Below are 21,968 nucleotides of genomic sequence, written 5' to 3' on the forward strand. Positions count from 1 at the left end.
CCCAAACAGGAACGGAGACCTGCCGAGGTTTGGGGACGTTTGGGGAGGCGCCCAAACCTCCCCAAAGGTCGGCAGGTCTGCGCGGAGGAACGGAGACCTGCCGAGGTTTGGGGACGTTTGGGGAGGCGCCCAAACCTCCCCAAACAGGAACGGAGACCTGCCGAGGTTTGGGGACGTTTGGGGAGGCGCCCAAACCTCCCCAAAGGTCGGCAGGTCTGCGCGGAGGAACGGAGACCTGCCGAGGTTTGGGGACGTTTGGGGAGGCGCCCAAACCTCCCCAAACAGGAACGGAGACCTGCCGAGGTTTGGGGACGTTTGGGGAGGCGCCCAAACCTCCCCAAAGGTCAGCAGGTCTGCGCGGAGGAACGGAGACCTGCCGAGGTTTGGGGACGTTTGGGGAGGCGCCCAAACCTCCCCAAACAGGAACGGAGACCTGCCGAGGTTTGGGGACGTTTGGGGAGGCGCCCAAACCTCCCCAAAGGTCGGCAGGTCTGCGTGGAGGAACGGAGACCTGCCGAGGTTTGGGGACGTTTGGGGAGGCGCCCAAACCTCCCCAAACAGGAACGGAGACCTGCCGAGGTTTGGGGACGTTTGGGGAGGCGCCCAAACCTCCCCAAAGGTCGGCAGGTCTGCACGGAGGAACGGAGACCTGCCGAGGTTTGGGGAGGTTTGGGGAGGCGCCCAAACCTCCCCAAACAGGAACGGAGACCTGCCGAGGTTTGGGGACGTTTGGGGAGGCGCCCAAACCTCCCCAAAGGTCGGCAGGTCTGCGCGGAGGAACGGAGACCTGCCGAGGTTTGGGGAGGTTTGGGGAGGCGCCCAAACCTCCCCAAACAGGAACGGAGACCTGCCGAGGTTTGGGGAGGTTTGGGGAGGCGCCCAAACCTCCCCAAACAGGAACGGAGACCTGGGGAGGTTTGGGGAGGCGCCCAAACCTTCCCAAACGTCGGCAGGTCTGCGCGGAGGAACGGAGACCTGCCGAGGTTTGGGGAGGTTTGGGGAGGCGCCCAAACCTCCCCAAACAGGAACGGAGACCTGCCGAGGTTTGGGGAGGCGCCCAAACCTCCCCAAAGGTCGGCAGGAGGAACGGAGACCTGCCGAGGTTTGGGGAGGTTTGGGGAGGCGCCCAAACCTCCCCAAAGGTCGGCAGGAGGAACGGAGACCTGCCGAGGTTTGGGGAGGTTTGGGGAGGCGCCCAAACCTCCCCAAAGGTCGGCAGGAGGAACGGAGACCTGCCGAGGTTTGGGGAGGCGCCCAAACCTCCCCAAAGGTCGGCAGGAGGAACGGAGACCTGCCGAGGTTTGGGGAGGTTTGGGGAGGCGCCCAAACCTCCCCAAACGTCGGCAGGTCTGCGCGGAGGAACGGAGACCTGCCGAGGTTTGGGGAGACGCCCAAACCTCCCCAAACGTCGGCAAGTCTCCGTTCCTCCGCGCCCTGCCTGCCTGCTTCTTTCCGCTGCGGAAAGAAGCAGGCAGGCAAGGCGCGGAGTTTGGGGAGGTGCGCGCGCACCTCCCCAAACCTCCCCAAACTTCGGCAGGTCTCGGACGGCGGTGGCTTGGGAGAGGTGCGGGCGATCCCGGAAGCACCAAAGCCTCGGCCGCGCACAAGTCCTCGGTAAGTTTTTTTTGTTGACTGGAGTATAAGCCGAAGTGGAATTTTTCAGCCCAAAAAGTGGGCTGAAAAATTCGGCTTATACTCAAGTATATACGGTACTTTCTTTTTTCATTAACCTTTGTTTTAGAGTAAAATTGGCAAGGGTTTTTATTCTAAACTCAGTTCAGCTACTCACTTTCCGTAAAAATTTATCATGGCAACGGAGGAGCTCAAAGAACAGTTCCAACAAGCTTGTGGGATTAATTAGGTTCTTGTTTCGTAGCAAGATCAGCGCTTTGCAAAACGTCTGCAAAAGGGAGGAAGGGATTACTACAAATGGCAATAATAAAGTGTGAATCAGCCAGACAGCAACATTAATACTAAAATAACCACCGTATCCTATTCCTTCCTCTCATTTTTTTTTCCAGCTTGCTCTTTTTTTAAGCAGCACTTAGCAACAGCACTTAGCATTATATACCGCTTCATAGTGCTTTAAACCATAAGCGATTTACAGAGTCAGCCTATGGCCCCCAACAATCTGGGTCCTCATTTAACCAACTTCGGAAGGATGGAATGTGGAGTCAACCTTGAGCCGGTCAAGATCGAACTCCTGGCAGTGGGCAGAGTCAGCCTGCAATACCGCATTCTAACCAATGTACCACCACAGCTCACAGAACAGAAAACCACTGCTCTTTAATGCTGGTAGACAGAAGATTCAAAGCATGGGCAAATGGTATAGGGCAGGGTTAGGCAACCTTGGCTCTTTTATGACTCGTGGACTTCAACTCCCAGAATTCCTGAGCCAGCATGGCTCAGCTTGGAAACCTCTTTCCCCTCAGCATGGCTGGCTCAGGAATTCTGGGAGTTGAAGTCCACGAGCCATGAAGGGGCCTAGGCCTAGGCCAGGGGTAGGCAACCTTGGCTCTTTTATGACTCATGGACTTCAACTTCCAGAATTCCTGAGCCAGCATGGCTCAGCTTGGAAACTCTCTCTTTCCCCTCAGCATGGCTGGCTCAGGAATTCTGGGAGTTGAAGTCCACGAGCCATGAAGGGGCCTAGGCCTAGGCCAGGGGTAGGCAACCTTGGCTCTTTTATGACTCATGGACTTCAACTTCCAGAATTCCTGAGCCAGCATGGCTCAGCTTGGAAACTCTCTCTTTCCCCTCAGCATGGCTGGCTCAGGAATTCTGGGAGTTGAAGTCCACGAGCCATGAAGGGGCCTAGGCCTAGGCCAGGGGTAGGCAACCTTGGCTCTTTTATGACTCATGGACTTCAACTTCCAGAATTCCTGAGCCAGCATGGGGAAACTATGGCCCCTTCATGACTCGTGGACTTCAACTCCCAGAATTCCTGAGTCAGCATGGCTCAGCTTGGAAACTCTCCCTTTCACCTCAGCATGGCTGGCTCAGGAATTCTGGGAGTTGAAGTCCACGAGTCATAAAAGAGCCAAGGTTGCCAACCCCTGTCCTAGAAGGTCAGGGAGAACCCAAACTGAATTTCTTCCTAATATTTTCTCCTTTTCCTGGGCTCAAGGCATGCTTCCCTCCCTTTTAGTTTTGTAACAGTTTCTGAATATTTTGTCCAAAGTCACCGCCATCATGACGTACTACAAGCTGGGTAAGAAACTCCAGCAAGCGTGAAGCAGTGAAAAACCATGTTTTTCACAGCTCTTTTTCACCTTCCCTTAACAAAAAGATATTATATAAATTATCAGCAGGGCAGCATGAGGTAACAGTCTTATGCTATTCCAGACCATTGGCTCCAATCTCAGAAACTAAAGCAACGTTGAGCAAAATTGTCCCCTCAGAGACTCCTCTCCTTCCAGGAATCAAAACATCTGGATTGCCGATGCTCACCATCCGAAGATCTGGATCCAAGACGGTGTGACTATAGGACAACAATTCCTTCAGCTGTTGCGGAAAGTCTTCTAGGTATTTAGGGTAGCAATGGGCAACCTGTCTCAAAAAGAAAAGGAAATCGGAGTTAAAAAAAAAATTCCACATCAATTAGAAAGTTTGTTTGGTTGTACTCAAATAACATTAAGGGGGCGTGTTTGGTGGCTGAAATGGATTTCTGAATGAATCTTTACGACAATCTGTCTCACTAGTTGCCAGAGCACAGGTGTCAACCCTCTCAGGTAAATCAGAAAGGAAACCACTATATTTTCCCAAACATAAAACCAGGTCTTATATTTATTTTTAATCCAAAAGACGCATTCGGCTTATTTTCCAGTTAAGTCTTATTTTTGGGGAAATAATAATAACAATAATAATAAGAATTACAAGGAGAAGGAGGAGAAGGAGAAGGAGAAGAAGAAGGAGTAGTAGTAGTTGTTATTGGAAGGGACCTTGGAGGTCATCTAGTCCAACCCCCTGCTCAGGCAGGAAGCCCTATACCATTTCAGGCAAATGGCTGTCCAGTCTCTTCTTAAAAATTTCCAGTGTTGGAGCATTCACCGCTTCTAGAGGCAGGTTGTTCCACTGGTTAATTGTTCTAACTGACAGGAAGTTTCTCCTTAGTTCTAGGTTTCTTCTCTCCTTGACTAGTTTCCATCCATTGCTTCTTGTCCTGCTTTCAGGTGCTTTGGAGAATAGCTTGGCTCCCTCTTCTTTGGGGCAGCCCCTGAGATACTGGAACACTGCTATCATTGTCACCCCTCGTCCTTCTCTTCCTTAAACTAGACATACCCAATTCCAGCAATACAGTACTAAATGCGTCCATCTGGCTGACAATCTTAATTGGGGCTTATTTTGGGGGTAGGGCTTAATATTATGAGCATCCTGAAAAATCATGCCAGGGCTTATTTTCCAGTTGGGTCTTATTTGATCTTTTTTAGCATTTGCATTATTGTGTTTTATTGTTGTTAGCCGCCCTGAGTCCTTCGGGAGATAGGGCGGCATATAAGTCCCAAAAACAAATAAATAAATAAATAAATAAACCTCCAGGGAAACAGGGTAGATGAGCTAAATCTATTTTTACTGTAAGGCTACATTAACAGCATCTTGCAAGTCTGAAGGTACAACAAGCTTCCTGCTGCCACTATTTGATCAATTAGGGCAGGTCCTACCTAAGTTTCTTCCTCTGACCGCTAAGCCACTGAGAACTCCTGCCTTTTGTCTGATAATTCCCTAAGCAACATCTTTTTCCTTCATCCCCCAAGGCTATCCACACATTATAATAGGTCAGGGGCAGGCAACCTTGGCTCTTTGACGACTTGTGGACTTCAACTCCCAGTATTCCTGAGCCAGCCATGCTGAGGGGAAAGGGAGGTTTCTTACATGAAACCTCAGCTTTGAAGTCATTGGGACCTTGGAAGTTTTGGGGATTGCATGAGTTTCTATCTTAGCAACTGGGACAACCCCGTTTCTGAGGACACTGCGAATCACTGTCCCAAGGAGAAATGCCTCTTAATACCTTATTCTCCCATTCCCACGTCCCACAGATAAACATTCAATCCACAATGCAGTTTTCCCTAATCTGGCATTCCCTGGAAATTATTGGATGTCAGTTCCACCATGGTTTCACTGCTAAACTGGATATTTTCCCCTAATGAGGCTTGCTATCAACTGGGTACCAGTGACCACTTTCTCTCTACATGGCAATTTCCATTTAATATGCATGAATGCATGTTTCAAAACGTATCACAGGGTTTAGTAATACTTTGGAATAAACTATTTCAGAGGACAGAATGCTAGTTTTGAAGATTACTCTGCAAAGCACCCGCGTCGTTTCCTAGGATAGTGTATCTTCCGTGACATTATCTGGCAAAGATGCAGCTGCTTTAAAAAGTTAACCGTGGGTGATATGTTTATGCTCCCAACCACCCCAAACCAACTTTTTGGAACTGAATCTGAAGCACTGGACTCCTCGCTATATAACTTCTATTCCATACACTGTGTTTTTCCCACCACAGTATCCTTGCAACTCAAGAATGGTGAGAATTTTCTTTGCAAATATTATTAAAAGCCACATTCAAAATGGGGATTCAAACAGAAGAAACTACTAAATCAATTTGAGCTCCATACACTGGAATTGTCAGAAGTGATTATTCTCACTCGCTTACATTTAGAACCTTCCATTAGAATTATATGAATCATCTGAAGCCTTAATGTTTTTATTTTCTTAATAATTTCGATATTTTTTTTCCTTCGGTGAGGGAGGCTTAAACTAATTCAAGCAAAATTCTCTCTCTCTCTCTCTCCCCCCCCACCCACACCTTGAATTTTACCTGGGCCAAAAACATCACCAATTCACCCAGTTCTTTACTGGGCTTTGCTGGCTGAAGCTTGAATATTTCCACATTGGACTTATAATGGCGATACTGTTGAAGAAACTAGAAGAAATCCAAAGAAGAAAAATTACTTCCATGCTAAATATCCACGCCCAAACTTCAGCTGGGAGTGAGGATTGAGAAGGATGCTCAATAAAACAAATAAGAACATTCCATTCAAAAGGAGAAGTGGATTTCTAGGATTTATTAGGAATGGCAAATTTTCCAAGCCTGCAAACAAAACTTTCCATTATTTTATATTATCCAATGGAACGAGGTAACACACAACCAATTAAAACAGTCATATCTGGATCACATCTTCTATAATTCCTTTCATTACACCAGTACTAAATTACAAAAGCTAGAGGAACTACTGGGAGTGGTTTTAAAATCCAATGAAATATTTTATGGCAAATTACAGATAGTCCTTAACTTACGACCACAATGGAACCCAAAATTTATTTTGCTAAGTAAAACAATTAAGTTTTGCCCCATTTTATGACCTTGCTTGTTCGGTGAATCACTGCAGCTCTTAATAACAGGGTTGTTAAGTGAATCTGGCTTCCCCATTGATTTAGCTTGTCAGATGGTTGCAAAAGGGGATCACATGACACCTCCAGGACACTGCCAACAGTCATAAATATGAGTCGGTTGCCAAGTGTCTCAATTTTGATCATGTTACTTTAGGGACGCTGCGAAGATCGGTGTGAAAAAAGTCATGTCACTTTTTTCACTGCTATTGTAACTTTGAACAGTCACTAAGTGAGCGGTTGTTAAGTCAAGGACTACTCTAGAGGGAATGGATGTCCTTGCTAAATGAGGAGAGCCCGTTTGGTGTAGTGCCTAAGGTGCTGGGCTAGAAATGGGGAGTTCTAGTTCTTCTTTGGGCATGAAAGCCAGTTGGGTTACTTTGGGCTAGCCTAGTCCTTCTCTCTCTCAGCCAACCCACTTCACAGGGTTGTTGTTGTGGTTTAACCAGGTACCAAAATCACCAGATCACCCTCGCTTAGGTTTACGAAGTCGGCTAGGACCAACTTTGATCCCATCTCTATCAAGATGCACAACCTAAGTCACTTTGTATGTGCTCAGAGGCACCCTTTTTTGTTTGTGTGTAAAACTTTTTTCCCCTATTTATATTCATTTTTATTTTTCCATTTCTTCCACAAACAAATCAACAAATATACCACAATACACAGATACATACCCGTAAGTTTGGGTGCTGCTCGTCCATTTCCCCTTTCACTGTATCCACCCTCCTTCTCTCTTTCCTCTTCTCTACTTTCTTTCTCCCTTTCTCCTTTCTTTCCTACTTCCCTCTTCTTCCTCTTCTCTCCTCTTTCCCTCACCACTACCCTCCCGTTTCTCCCCACTTCTCCTCCTCTTTCCCTCCAACCTTCCTACTTCCTACCCCCTCCTCTACTCTCTCTCTCTCTCTCCTCTCCTTTCTTCCCTCCCATTCCTCTTCCGATACAATTCAGGGGTAATGTCCGAGCAGCAACTCTCCTTAGAATTTCAATATATTAGGTATGATAACATTAATTTTCTATTTCTATAAATCTGGCCTTCTCAGTATATACCTCTATAAATTTTTATACTACCTCCGGTTATGCAATACTGTGTCGCCTGGGTCTCCCTCATCTCCTCATTTTTTCTGCCATCTAAATTAGTGTTAGCCGTCTTTTAAGCATATTCTCTTTCTGTTGCTGTCTATCAGCTGCAAGGCCACCAAGCGCTAATCTTCAATCCAGCTCCCATAGCTCTCTCTGCACAACCTAAGTCACTCTGTAGATCAGGGGTCTTCAAACTTGGCCCTTTGACTTGTGGACTTCAACTCCCAGAATTCCTCAGCCAGGCACACTGGCTGAGGAATTCTGGGAGTTGAAGTCCACAAGTCATAAAAGGGCCAAGTCTGAAGACCCCTGCTGTAGATGCTCAGAGGCACCTTCTCCCTTGCTCAGGGGTAGGCAACCTCGGCTCTTTTATGACTCATGGACTTCAACTCCCAGAATTCCTGAGCCAGCCAAGCTGGCTCAGGAATTCTGGGAGTTGTAGTCCATGAGTCATAAAAGAGTCGAGGTTGCCTACCCCTGCCCTTGCTATTTCAGTTGCAAAACCGGCAAGCGCTAACACCCCCGCAGAAAGGACAAGAGCTGGAAGGGACCTCAGAGGTCTTCTAGTCCAACCCTCTTGGACAGAAACATCACGCAAGACCCCTTTTCAGGCTATCCTCCAGTGAAGGCAGCCCTTCCCCCCCCCCGCCAATTCCTTACCTCCTCGATATAAGACGGCGGGTCCCGCTTGATCAAGTTCTGCAACTGCGGCAGGTTGAACGGCAGCTTGTTGTTATGGCGAGCAGCCATGACGGCGAACAGCGCAGCTTCTTCCGGGCCGGCAACGTGGGATTTTCGATGGGTGGCGCCATGTTAAGTCACGTGGGTAAGGCAGCCGCGTAGGGTCCTTCGTCCTTCTAACGCGAAAGCGCCTCAGACGCGGTACTGTATCTTGCCAACTCATCATCTGCTTGCATTGAGACTCCCAAAATTGCCCAGCGGGCGCACTGAACTCTGGGAGTTGGAGTTCCAACTTCTCCAGCTGGCTTTTAAGTCGGAGCAGCGTTTCTCAACCTCAGCAACTAAGGGACGCTAGCCCTCACCTTATGATCAGGATCAGAAAAGCGCTGGAAGGGATCTTGGAGGTCTTCTAGTCCAGTCCCCTGCTCAAGGCAACCTTGGCTCTTTTATGACTCGTGGACTTCAACTCCCAGAATTCCTGAGGCAGCATAGCTGACTCAGGAATTCTGGGAGTTGAAGTCCACGAGTCATAAAAGAGCCGAGTTTGCCTACCCCTGCCCTATACCATTTCAGACAAGTGACTGTCCATACAATATTGTTCGTACAATCCACTGGCTGGGGAATTCTGGGAATTGAAGTCCACAAATCTTAAAAGTTGCCAAGTTTGCAGAGCCGTAGTGTAGGATACGGTGCCAAGATGGCTGGTGGTAGAGAATCTCCCATCAGTGTGTTAAAATATTTTTTATGACATGGTATTAGAATCTTGTATTTGAGCGTTTGCATTATTATTAAGGCTCAGAGACAGTGTCTACCTTTGTTGACTTTAAGATTAGTTAGTTGGCTGTCTTACCCTTCACTGTTCACAGTACTTGAAAATAGTTTTTCCAGGGAAGTGAGATAAGGTGATCCTCCCAAGGATTATCCTTAGTTATTCTCATAGAATATAGAATCATAGGGCTGGAAGGGACCCTAGAGGTCTTCTAGTCCAACCCCCTGGTCAAGGCAGGTGATCTTATACCATCCCAGTGAAATGCTTGTCCAGTCTACTTTTGAAAACCTCCAGTGATGGAGCACCCACAACTCCAGGAGGCAAGCCGTTCACTGATTAATTGTTCTCACTGTCACAAAATTGCTCCTTATTTCTAGGTTGGATTTCTCTTTAACAAGCTTCCACCCATAACTTCTTGTCCTGCTCTTTGGTGCTTTGGAAAATCAATCGATCCCCTCTTCTCTGTAACAACCCCACAAGGGACTGCTATCATGTCCCCCTTATAATAGATTGGACGCTCAGATACAATATTCTAATGTCATTTGCACTTTTATTAAGGCTCAGGAACCATGTCTGTTTAAGATTAGTTGACTGTTTTACACTTTATTGTTCACGCAACTTGACTCTTCCACCCATTACCTCTTGTCCTGCCCCCTCTGGTGCTTTAAATCAACCCCTTATTTTATGTGACAACCCCTCAGATTCCAGAAGACTATAGTGTTGTTAAGTCAGACATCTAGCTGCCTCAACCACTCAGAAAACTTAAAAGATGACAGCGAAGAAGGAAGTTCCTTATATGGAATGATGTGAAGAGGGAAATGAGCAACCGGAGAAGGGTTACATATTCTACAGGAGGAACTGATTGTATATAAATTGTGCTGATTGGGCCTTTGCAGCCCCCTAGTAACAGCTTTTTGTCATTGCTCTTCAGTGAAGAATAAAGAACTTAATCCATGGATCTGCCTGTTTTCTGGATATCGGCTCAGAAATGAGTTTGGTAAGGAAGAAAATATTCCAACACTTGAATGTTTCAGGTGGAAGTTTGGCTTCCAGCGTTTTGAAAAGAAAATCTTTTGCTGCCCTTATGTAAAAGGGGAATTGAAACATTGCTTTTAATAATTGAAAAACACCATAAAACAAGTCTGTGTTTTGTTAAATTTTATTGAATAATTTATATTTTCTTAGGTAAAAAGTTATTTCCTCTAGATGTCTTAATTTAAATACATTCTTTAAAACATTAACAGGCGTATATTTACAGGCATCCTGATAGTTTATTTTTCCTGAGTACATGTAACAAATTACATTTTCAACTAAAGCTGTAAGTGATACCGGTAACAATTGAACAAATATGCATTACATCATCTCAGATATAAATGTACCTGTTTCATATATTTAAAAATACATTTAACAGAAGCAAATCTTTGGAACCGACTTATAAGAAAGTACTTTTGTCTGTGCTACATAAAATGGAAAGGAAGACTGAATTTTTCTACAGATTTCTTGCAGTGATGAGACTAGTTTTAAATTCTCACACAAGGTGGGATGAATAATATAAATTACATTGTTAATTTTAGCAGATTGAAAGAACTAGTTATGTAAGCATATCTAAAGTCTTAAGAATATATAGTAGTGAATTCCTTGCACATGTTTGTTGAAAACAGAATATATTTTAAAGCAGTTTAACAAAACCGAGGAACTTTATTCAATAAAGCTATATTCTCCAAGCTTAGTTTCCCATTTGCAAATATTTCATTACTTCCCAAATCAGATCTGCAATGCTGCCAGCTGGGATTTTTCCATTGTAAAATATATTAATGTCTGTACAATCAGTTACATGTCATTGGTGAGCTGCCCTGTTAAATGCAGTTGTTGACTGCAAGACTGGCCTGTTATCTGGTTAATTGTTGGGTAAGAAAGAGGAGCGGTACCGTGATCTCATTCCAGCTTAATCTTTGGTTATTTCTGTGGTTAACTAAATTCATTTATGCAGCTGTCCACTCTGCAGCTGTGGCTCTGGGCAGCTTATCACACATTCAAAACAATAAAACAATGTCAATGAAACAAAGAACCAATAAGGGATGTTGACAAAGATTATCAGCAAGCCAACAATTATGCTTAAACCACTTAACCTATAAAATCCCATGCTCTGGCGCTCATCCAGGTTTTAAGGGCTTTGCAGAGAACTAGCAAGGTCCAAGCCAATCTAACCTCTAACGGTAGAGTGTTTACACATTACAACATTGCTCGTTGCTAATTTGCAGCCATGAACATTTGCAACTGCCATAGAAAACCAGACTCACAAGACCTCTGCAGCTTAACAGTGCGATCCTGAGCTATATATACTCTCTATTTTCTAAGTGTAGGTGCAAAGGTCCTTGTTTATCTAAAATTAACCACATAGTTTTTTGGAACCCATCAATAGTGATTAAAGCGTGGTTTTGTTTTTTTTTTTTTTTTGGATAATTATTTCAATCATTCTGGCCGTCCTACTAGATTGTGCTAGCTCTCAAACAGAACCAGAAACCATACATAATACGTGTTAGGATCATAATTGGCTGGGTTCACTAATCATGAATGAGGGCTTACAACACAGAAAAGGTTGGGATTGTGCTACGTATACATCTGATAAATAAAAAAACACACTTGGCCCAGATCAAAGTTGGTGTGATAGTGCAAGAGCTAAGTGCAAGAGCCTCCCAGACTGGCTTTAAACCCTTGTCTAACCATCATTTGGTTCATTCAACAGAGTTGGCTATATTTAAACAGCTAAGTTGTCATGCTATGAAGTCTAGTAAATTGCATGATGCCTTAGCTGGTACATTAGTACAAGATCTACCAAACATATGGCTTTGGGGGGCGGGAAACAACACAGAACAAGCTTGCAGACTTCCACCAGCTTGCATCCTCTTTGGCTGAAGCAATTTTGTTCCTGAGGCATGTGTGGGATATCCAATGGAGACCATCACCCGTTGCCTGGATGAAATTACTGAGATCTTAGTGGTCTTCTTCCTGGTTGGTTCTTCCCATGTATTACTGGTTTAAACAAAATGGAAGAGGTGAAAACAACTTTCCTGGAAGGACCGTTAATTTCAGCCAAAATACAGCTGCCGCAGAAGCATCTTCCTAGCTAGTTTGATGCCACTCAAGTGTGCCAAACCTAAATAGCATTTGTGTTTAGCCTTCAGGTCAACTTATATTTTGCTACACTTGATCTTAGCCAAAAGACCAAGAAGCATTTGTGAATTTTATGAGTCTTCAGGAGGAAATCATCTGGCTGTTTTTAAAATCTAACCAGGAAGGCATACTTTTTTATAAATACTATATGTATAAAATTTACCTGCAGATGAAAATCCTAAGATTACAGTGGCAACAATCCAATTGCTAACTATGGCTATGAAGTTAAAGCTTTTAGTAATAAATCCATGAGCTGCAGTTTTAAGTCTATTTTGTTACATTTATTAAATCTTTTGCTTGTTAAATCTTTTTACTTGTTAAACTGTTTCATCCACGCCAAGTTTAAGTTTTTAACTTTCTTTTGGTCTTTTCAACTGTAAATAAAATTGATTGAACTTACATTTTTTCAACATTGTCTGCACATCTTCTGAAGTTGGGTCTAGGCACTGCCGTTGTCCTGAGATTTTCCGTGTCACTCTTAAAAGAAGGAAACAATGAACAAAGTCCTTATTTATTACATTTACAGGTGGTTCTCAACTTACAACCATTCATTTAGTGGCCAAAGTTACCACAGCACTGAAGAAAGTGACTCCCTCTTGTGTCCATCACAGCATCCCAACAACTGCATGGTCAAAATCCGAGCACTTGGTGTTTATACATGATGGCTGCATCACTGCACAATCATGTCATTGCCATTTGCAAACTTCCCAGCTGATTTCCCCTCAATATCAATGGGAACAGCCAGGCTGACTTAACAACTGTCTGTTCAATGCGGCAGCAGTGGCAAAAAAATGATTGTAAACAGGTGCAATTCTGATCAACTTGCTTAGCAACAGGAATTCTGCTCCCTATTTAAGAAAATTCATATGGCCACCCAACTTACTTTTACTGACTCCGGGCAGTTTACAAGGATAAAATCTCCATACAAAAACAATTTCTTGTTGTTTTAACCATTCAGTTGTGTCCAACTCTTGGAGAGTGTATAAGGAAGTGCTCTCCATGCTACCCATGTCAAGTCCAGCTTCTTTCAGTTGCTGGATGCTCATCTTTGTATCAGATTTGATGTTCTTTTATTGCCCCTTCTTCTTATTCCACTAACCATTCCTAGCATCATTGCCTTATCCAATGAATCTGCATGCATCGGTAAAGGTAAAGGTTCCCCCGCACATGCGTGCTAGTTGTTTCCAACTCTAGAGGCCGGTGTTTATCTCCGTTTCAAAGCCGAAGAGCCAGCGCTTGTCTGAGGACGTCTCCGTGGTCATGTGGCCGGCATGACTGGACGCCAAAGGCGCACAGAACGCTGTTACCTTCCCACCGTAGTGGTCCCTATTTTTCTACTTGCATTTTTACATGCTTTCGAACTGCTAGGTTGGCAGAAGCTGGGACGAATAACAGGTGCTCACTCTGTTACGTGGCACTCGGGATTCGACCCGCCAAACTGCCGACCTTCTGATCGACAAGCTCAGCGTCCTAACTCACTGAGCCACCGCGTCCCTTCTTTTGCACGCATGACAGGGCCAAAAATAATACAAAAGGCCAATAAAGGAGAATATTTGTAACTCAGGCTTGAAACGAGAAGTCCTTGATGCTCACTGAGCTTGGCTGTTTTGTTGCAGACATTTCATTACCCTACTAGGTAACATCATCAGTGCTAGCCTAGTGAAACATCGGCAAGAATACAAAAAGCAACAACAACCCCACCCCACAGTAATCAAACAAACTACTTGATGAGTTGCATATCATTCAGCCCACTGGCAGAATCAGGTCTTCAGTGTCTTGCGAAAGTGTGTTAAAGTGGGGGCCAATCCTATCTCTGCAGGGATGTTCCACAGAGAGGGATGACAAAGAGGGGCTGCCCCAAAGAAGAGAGAGTCAAGCTATTCTCCAAAGCGCCCAAAGGCAGGACAAGAAGCAACGGATGGAAACTAGTCAAGGAGAGAAGCAACCTGGAACTAAGGAGAAACTTCCTGACAGTGAGAACAATTACCCAGTGGAACAACCTGCCTCCAGAAGCTGTGAATGCTCCAACACTGGAAGTTTTGAAGAAGAGACTGGACAGTCATTTGTCTGAAATGGTATAAGGTTTCCTGCCTGAGCAAGGGGTGGGCTAGATGACCTCCAAGGTCCCTTCCAACTTTATTATTGTTGTTGTTGTTGTTGTGATAAGTTGAGGACTATGTGTATATCCCCTCCCAAATCAAAGATTGTTGTGCGTTCTTTGAGGCACACATTAAGGAGAAAGGCAGTCAAGACTCCAACTTAAGTTTATAGCAGCAATATTCATAAATCAGAATTTGTCGTTTTTCCTTTCCTCCCTCCCCAATTTGCTCTGGAGAGGATCCAGTACTTACATATATTCATCTTTGTTGCAGGAAGAACTAATGGGGAAGATTTCAAGCTTGCTCACGGATTCTATTCGTATACGGCTGGGAGACACAATTCTGCACTTACAAGTATTCCTGGGACTTGTCACTATTCCTAGACCCCATGCAAAAAAAAGACGAGAATGCGATTACAAATCCAGGGCGACATTTTGAAATGCAACTATCTACATATGTTTAAGCCAGCTTCATCCTTGCTGGTTGCCTCAGCATCAAGAGTTGCAAATGTGACTGAAAAGGGAACATTTAGACAAAGCTACAGATAGCCTTCAGGTTACAAGTGTTCATGTAATTCATTTGAAGTTACAACAGCATTGAAAAAAAGGGACTTATGACCATTTTTCACATTTATGACTGCTTGCAGCATCCCCAGGGTCACATGATCAAAATTCAGATGCTTAGCAACTGCCTCATATTTATGACGGTTGCAGTGTCCCAGGGGGTCACGTGATCACTTTTTGCGACCTTCTGACAAGCAAAGTCAATGGGGAAGCCAGATTCGCTTAACCACGTTACCAACTGTAGCGATTCACTTAAGAACCATGACAGTAAAGGTCGTAAAATGGACCAAAAACTCATTTCTCACACTTAGCAACAGAAATTTTTGGCTTAATTGTGGTCGTACGTCGAGGACTACCTGTATGTGCCTCATTGTGCAGCTGAGCACTTGAGGCAGACGTCCTGATGGTTTAAAGCTGCTTTATTTAGTCACAAAACAGTTGCAATTGTAATTATTGCATTGTAATGGAGGGATTTAATTTTTTAAAAAAATAAATATTGCCAGTAAGGGAAATAAAAGGTCTTAAAACTTGAGGAATTGTTCAGCAGCTCTTCTTATCAATGAAAGAGATGACTGAAGAAATTACAAGAAAATTTTTTTAAATGTGACAGGGGTCTTCAACCTTGTCAACTTTAAAATTTGTGGACTTCAACTCCCAGAATTCCTCGGTCAGCATGGCAGCCTGAAGAAATCTGAAAGTCCACAAATCTTTAACTTGACAAGCTGACTCAGGAATTCTGGGAGTTGAAGTCCATGAGTCATAAAAGAGCCAAGGTTACCTACCCCCTACACTAGACTTTATCAGGACTAACAGTGAAAACTTGAATTTTAGACTTGCTCTGAGCTTTAACAAAACAGTTCAATAGACAGTTCAATTCCCCAGCTTTGCTGGCTGGGGAATTCTGGGAAATGAAGTCCACCCATCTTAAAGTTACCAAAGTTGAGACACACTGCAATAGGCAATATAAATCGATGGAAATTAATTTCCAGAAATTAAGGAATTAATCAGTGCACATTGTAGGATAAACATACTCAGCCCCACCCCCACCCCCAAATGCTGCAATTCTTCCTTACCTTCTAGTCCCACTGCAAGCAGGAGGAGCAAAGAAATGGAACCAACACACAGTTTCTTCATGGTTCCTTGAGTATTAATTCTCTCTGAGGCGAAGCAAATGCTGTGATTTGTAATTCTCTCTAAGGCTGAGCAAATGCTGTGATTTATAGCCAGACAATTCTCCCTCCTGAAAGCCGATTGGTCATTCTGATTGCTTAAGGGAAAGTCCCACTTGACTGCAAATATCAGGAAAAAGTTTCTGTTTTAGGAAATGGGAAGATTTCAGTTTCACTTCTGTTTGGAATCTTGACACAAGCGCTCTCTTCCTCTTTGCTGCCCTGTACAAGTAATCCTGGACTTAACCACAGCTCATTTAGTGACCGTGCGAAGTTACCGCGGCACTGAAAAGAGCAACTTATGACCGTTTTTCACACGGAGGTCCATTTCAGCATCGCCATGGTCACGTGATCAAAATTCGGATACTTGGCAACTGATTCGTATTTATGACGGTTACAGTGTCTTGGCATTGCATGACCCCCAAAAGATAACATTGGAAGTAGCTCAACCAAGAGTTCCCATTAAGGGAAGTGTAGGCTATCCCTCAACTCAGGGCAGTGACACCTTGCAATTGTTGGCATGGTGTGTATTTACTAAACCAGACATGTCAAACACAAGGCCCGGGGGCCGGATCCGGCCCGCAAAGTGGTTTCATGCGGCCCACGAAGCCATCCTGGAAACAGTGAGGGAACGGTCCCCACTGCCTCGGCCCAGAGACCCTCCTTCTGCCAGAGACCCTCAGATCTGTCCCATTCCTGCCCAGGCCCCCATAGGCACCCTTGATGCGAACGATGTAGAGCTGGCCACACCCACCCAGTAGGCCATACACACTTTAGCCACGCCCACCCAGTAGGCCACGCCCACCCAGGCCACACCCACCCACCCCACTGAGGGCAATCGCAATGCTGATGCGGCCCTCAATGAAATTGAGTTTGACACCCCTGTTCTAAACCATGGATATACCACCAGCACTGGGACATGCTGAAATTATTGGCTTGGTCAACAATTTGGACAAGCACATTCATTAATTATACAGTACAGGTAGTCTAGTCTATAGTCTATAGTCTAGTCTAGTCTAGGACAGAACAGAACAGAACAGAATGTAGAGTGTAGTGTAGTGTAGTGTAGTGTAGTGTAGTGTAGTGGAACGGAACAGAGTAGAGTAGAGTAGAGTAGAGTAGAGTAGAGTAGAGTAGAGTAGAGTAGAGTAGAGTAGAGAATAGAATAGAATAGAATAGAATAGAATAGAATAGAATAGAATAGAATAGAATAGAATAGAATAGAATAGAATAGAATAGAATAGAATAGAATAGAATAGAATAGAATAGAATAACAGAGTTGGAAGGGACCTTGGAGGTCTTCTAGTCCAACCCTCTGTTCAGACAGGAAACCCTATACCAGGACTTTTCAACCTTTTCAACCATTGTACCACTTTTAGGATATGGCAACATATCCATTGTACCACCAGTCGCCTAGCAAGGTGTCAAAAACTTGATGACCAAAAAAAAAAAGGAAAAAAGTGATGAAGTACAGATAGTCCTCGACTTACAACAATTCGCTTAGTGACTGTTGGAAGTTACAATGGCACTGAAAAAAGTGCCCCCCAAGCCACAGACGAGCAAGACACCTGCCTGCCTGTCCGGCGGTGCTCTTTCTCCTGTCTGAGGTTTTCATTGTTGTGAGCATTTCTGTTGAGGATTGGCAGTGGTGGTGGGGTGGTGGTGGGTGTTTGGTTTTTATTCCCCCCCCCCGTTTGCTGGGTGGTTGCAGCAGGTTTTGGTCACTTCACATGACCCTGGGACACTGTGACCATCATAAATATGAATCAGTTGCCAAGCATCTGAATGTAAATCACAAGACCCTGGAGATACTGCAACATTCCAGCTGATTGGCGCTTCTTCTGGGCTCAGAAGCACCAGGATCAGCGCCGAGCTCCCTGGCGCTGATCCTGGCGCTTCTGCTGAGCCCTGACAGCCCTGCAGCTCCAGCCGTCTCTCGCTCAGGCTTGTGCGGTGCTGCCACTGCTTCAGCTCATTCCCCTCCCCCACTACCATTTTTCTAGGATGGTCGCGTACCACCTGCCAGGTGCCAATGTACCACAGGTGGTACTTGTACTATTGGTTGAAAAGCCCTGCCCTATACCATTTCAGACTAATGGTTGTCCAATCTCTTCTTAAAAACTTGACTTACAACCATTTATTTAATGACCGTTCAAAATTACAATGGCACTGAAAAAAAAATGACTTGTGACCACCATAACGTCTCAATGGGGTCACATGATCAAAATTTGGACAGTTGGCAACTGGCATGTACAGCATTCGTGTCAGTTGTGCTGCCCTGGGATCTGTCAACTCTAAAACGAGACTAGCTGAAGCCATCTTCCCTTCGTTTTTTCGGTTGCCACTGAATTGGGAGGGGGGATGAGTGTTTTATCTTAGACATAACAATAAATTGTTCTGTGGGAACCAAGGTCATTGCTAACTGCATTTTGGCAGGCTATAGTTTCTGTTAGAAAGCCCACACAAGTAGTTAATTGGGGAATGTGGTTTATGACACACTACTGGGGTGGGAAGTTGAACTTTGTAATTTTGTAACCTTTGGGGGGGGTTCAGTTTTGGTTCATTTTTTGAATGTGCCGTTATTATGTAGCCAAATCAAAATGTTCTTTAAGGAAATTATTTTTGCCTTGGAGTTCTTTTTTTGGGGGGGTCTCATCTTTCGGAACCATGACATGAGCATCATTTGTGACCTTCCCAGCAGGCTTGCCACAATGGAGTCATTTGTCTTCTCCAACCACTAGGACCATGTCTCCATCCAGACGATTTACTAGATTGGGGTCCTCAAACTTGGCCACTTTAAGACTTGTGGACTTCAACTCCCAGAATTCCCCAGCCAGCATGGCTGGCTGGGGATTTCTGGGAATTGAAGTCCACAAGTCTTAAAGTAGCTAGGTTTGAGGACCCCTGTCCTAGATCGATGTTTTTCAAACTTGGCAACTTTTTGAAGGGTGGACTTCAACTTGCTGGCTGGGGAATTTTGAAAGTTGAAATCCATACGTCAAAAAATTGCCAAGTTTGAAAAATCCTGTCCTGGATACTTACTTGATGAAGTTCTCAAGGGAAGTATTTATTTAGGAGAGAAAACACAGTTTTGGGGGAAAAATGGAATGAGGGGAAACATGTTAAACTTTGCCAGAAAAGGAATGCGAAGGGCCCAAGTGAAGGTTTTAAGGGCAGCTCACTACAAAGAAGGACAGACAAAATACTAAGGGTGCCGAATAGAAACTCTGTGCAAGTTGATAACTTAAACATAATCACACTTAAAAGGGAAGGAAACCTAAATTTAAAAAAAATGCTTTACTGAATCCAACTTTTATGGGGGGGGCACTTGTCAGCCTCTGAAGGTAGTCCAGACCAGCCAAAATCAGAACTATCAATACTACCTAAATGAGCCCATCATCATCATCAGACTTGGAAGGGCCCTTGGAGATCTTCTAGTCCAACCCCATGCTCAGACAGGAAGCCCTATACTATTTCAGACAAATGGTTGTCCAATCTCTTTTTAAAAGTTGTGAAGTACCCACAACTTCTGGAGGCAAGTTGTTCCACTGATTAATTGTTCTAACAAACAGGAGATTTCTCCTTAGTTCTAGGCTGAATCTCTCCTTGATTCAATTTCCACCCGTTGCTTCTTGTTCTGCCTTTGGGTGCTTTGGAGAATAGCTTGACTCCCTCTTCTTTGGGGCTGCCCCTCAAATATTGGAAGACTGCTATCATGTCACCCCTCGTCCTTTTCATGAGACTAGATATACTCAATTCCTGCAACCGTTCTTCATATATTTTAGCCTCCAGCATCCTAATCATCTTAATTGCTCCTCTCTGTACTCTTCCCAGAGTCTTTTTTATATCTAATAGTTCTAATAGTCCCCCCCCCAATTTGCACTTATGGGGGGGGAGTCTAATTAAATAATTCTGGCCATTTGGTTTTGTTTTTAAAAAAGTCAGACAATGTAGCCTTCCTTTTTCTTTCCCCTTTGCTTATGCCTCACCATGATCTTGAAACTGAAAGTGCATTTGGCTTTTAGGAGAAACATCTGTTTTCAAGGAAAAGGAAGGAATTTGACTGCCAGATAAATCAAGGGGAAGCCCAAAATATTCCTTGAAAGACCATCAGTGGATTCTGGTTGTTATTTCTTGTAAGAACCCAGCAATATCTTGAAGGGAATTCATTTTACTTGGTAGTGAGTTACAGGAGGTCCTTGACTTTCAAGCATTCATTTAGTGACCGCTCCAAGTTACAACGGCCCTGAAAAAAGGGACTTATGACTACGTTTCCCACTCAAGACCATCGTAACTTCCCCATAGTCACATTGGCAAAATTTGGGCGCTCGGCAACTGGTTCATATTTATGACGGTTGCAATATCCCGATGTCATGCCGTCTTCTGACCAGCTAAGTCAGGGGTCTGCAAACTTGGCCCTTTTATGACTTGTGGACTTCAACTCCTAGAATTCCTCAGCCAGGCACGCTGGCTGAGGAATTCTGGGAGTGGAAGTCCACATGTCATAAAAGGGCCAAGTTTGAAGACCCCTGAGCTAAGTCAATGGGGATGTCAGATTCACTTAAAGGTAAAGGTAAAGGTTCCCCCGCACATGCGTGCTAGTCGTTTCCAACTCTAGGGGCCGGTGCTCATCTCCGTTTCAAAGCCGAAGAGCCAGCGCTTGTCCGAGGACGTCTCCGTGGTCATGTGGCCGGCATGACTAGACGCCAAAGGCGCACAGAACGCTGTTACCTTCCCACCGCAGTGGTCCCTATTTTTCTACTTGCATTTTTACGTGCTTTCGAACTGCTAGGTTGGCAGAATCTGGGACGAGTAACAGGCGCTCACTCTGCTATGCGGCACTCGGGATTCGACCCGCTAAACTGCCGCCCTTCTGACTGCAGTGATTCACTGGGACTGGAGGCTAAAACATATAGGGAACAGTTGCTGGAATTGGGTATGTCTAGTTTAAGGAAGAGAAGGACGAGCGGGGACATGATAGCAGTGTTTCAGTATCTCAGGGGCTGCCACAAAGAAGAGGGAGTCAAGCTGTTCTCCAAAGCACCTGAAGGCAGGACAAGAAGCAACGTATGGAAACTAGTCAAGGAGAGAAGCAACCTGGAACTAAGGAGAAACTTCCTGACAGTTAGAACAATTAACCAGTGGAACAACCTGCCTCCAGAAGTGGTGAATGCTCCAACACTGGAAGTTTTTAAGAAGAGACTGGACAGCTATTTGCCTGAAATGGTATAGGGTTTCCTGCCTGAGCACGGGGTTGGACTAGATGACCTCCAAGACACCTTCCAACAACAACAACAACAACTACTACTACTTCTTCTTCTTCTTCTTCTTCTTCTTCTTCTTCTTCTTCTTCTTCTTCTTCTTCTTCTTCTTCTTCTTCTTCTTATTATTATTATTATTATTATTATTATTATTATTATACAACTGCAACAAAATGGGGCAAAAGTCACAGCACCTGTCTCACTTAGCAACAGAAATTTTGGGCTTGCTACCTGTATTGCACTTCCTTGTGAGACTCTGATGATGAGACTCTCCCCTATTCCTTTTCCATCCGTCCTTGCATGGATAGGGTCACTGAGTGCATTACTTGTTGGAGTTGCTGGTTCCAGCCTCAAATCGTGTGATGACTATTCAGGCAAGCAGGATCAACAGGTGAAGTCCACCCTCCAAATTATTTCTCGGGATATGTTAGGGTGCTGCTTTCCTCAATGTCCTGGAATTGTGATTTTTTCCCCCCATTGATAACAATGGAGTTGGAGGTGTCCACATCTTCTAAATCTCGATCCGTTTGAGAACCTGCCAGTATAGGTAGTCTTTGACTTACAGCCGCATTTGGGACCAAAATTTCTGTTGCTAAGCAAAGCAGTTCTTAAGTGAGTTGTGTCTGATTTTATGAACCTTTTTCCTACGGTTGTTAAGTAAATCCCTGCAGTTGTGAAGTGAATCATTTGGTCCTTAAAGGAATCTGGATTCCCCGTCCCCCATTGACTTTATTTGTTGAAAGCTGGCTGGGAAGGTCACAAAAGATGATCACATGAC

General features: G+C 44.5%; 1 protein-coding gene and 1 long non-coding RNA gene across 2 annotated transcripts in view; both read right to left on the reverse strand.

The window, feature by feature from the left end:
- Positions 1–8,365, reverse strand: part of SDAD1 (SDA1 domain containing 1) — a 40,055-nt gene extending 31,690 nt beyond the window's left edge. Inside the window, exons 1-4 of the mRNA XM_083367145.1 lie at positions 8,135–8,365; positions 5,823–5,927; positions 3,451–3,549; positions 1,790–1,900 (exon numbers count right to left, since the gene is read on the reverse strand). Of these exons, the coding sequence (XP_083223271.1) occupies positions 1,790–1,900; positions 3,451–3,549; positions 5,823–5,927; positions 8,135–8,224 (405 nt within the window). The 5' untranslated portion in view covers positions 8,225–8,365. The remainder of the gene's footprint in view (positions 1–1,789; positions 1,901–3,450; positions 3,550–5,822; positions 5,928–8,134) is intronic.
- A 1,711-nt stretch (positions 8,366–10,076) lies between these two features.
- On the reverse strand, positions 10,077–15,932 carry LOC310643139. Its single transcript, XR_014493018.1, has 4 exons — positions 15,834–15,932; positions 14,450–14,576; positions 12,499–12,575; positions 10,077–11,957 (listed from the first exon to the last, which is right to left on the reverse strand). It is a non-coding gene; the product is annotated as an uncharacterized lncRNA (long non-coding RNA).
- Between the last annotated feature and the right edge of the window lie 6,036 nt (positions 15,933–21,968).

The sequence above is a fragment of the Vipera ursinii genome (genome assembly GCF_947247035.1).
Source record: "Vipera ursinii genome assembly, chromosome: 7".
Taxonomy (NCBI): domain Eukaryota; kingdom Metazoa; phylum Chordata; class Lepidosauria; order Squamata; family Viperidae; genus Vipera; species Vipera ursinii.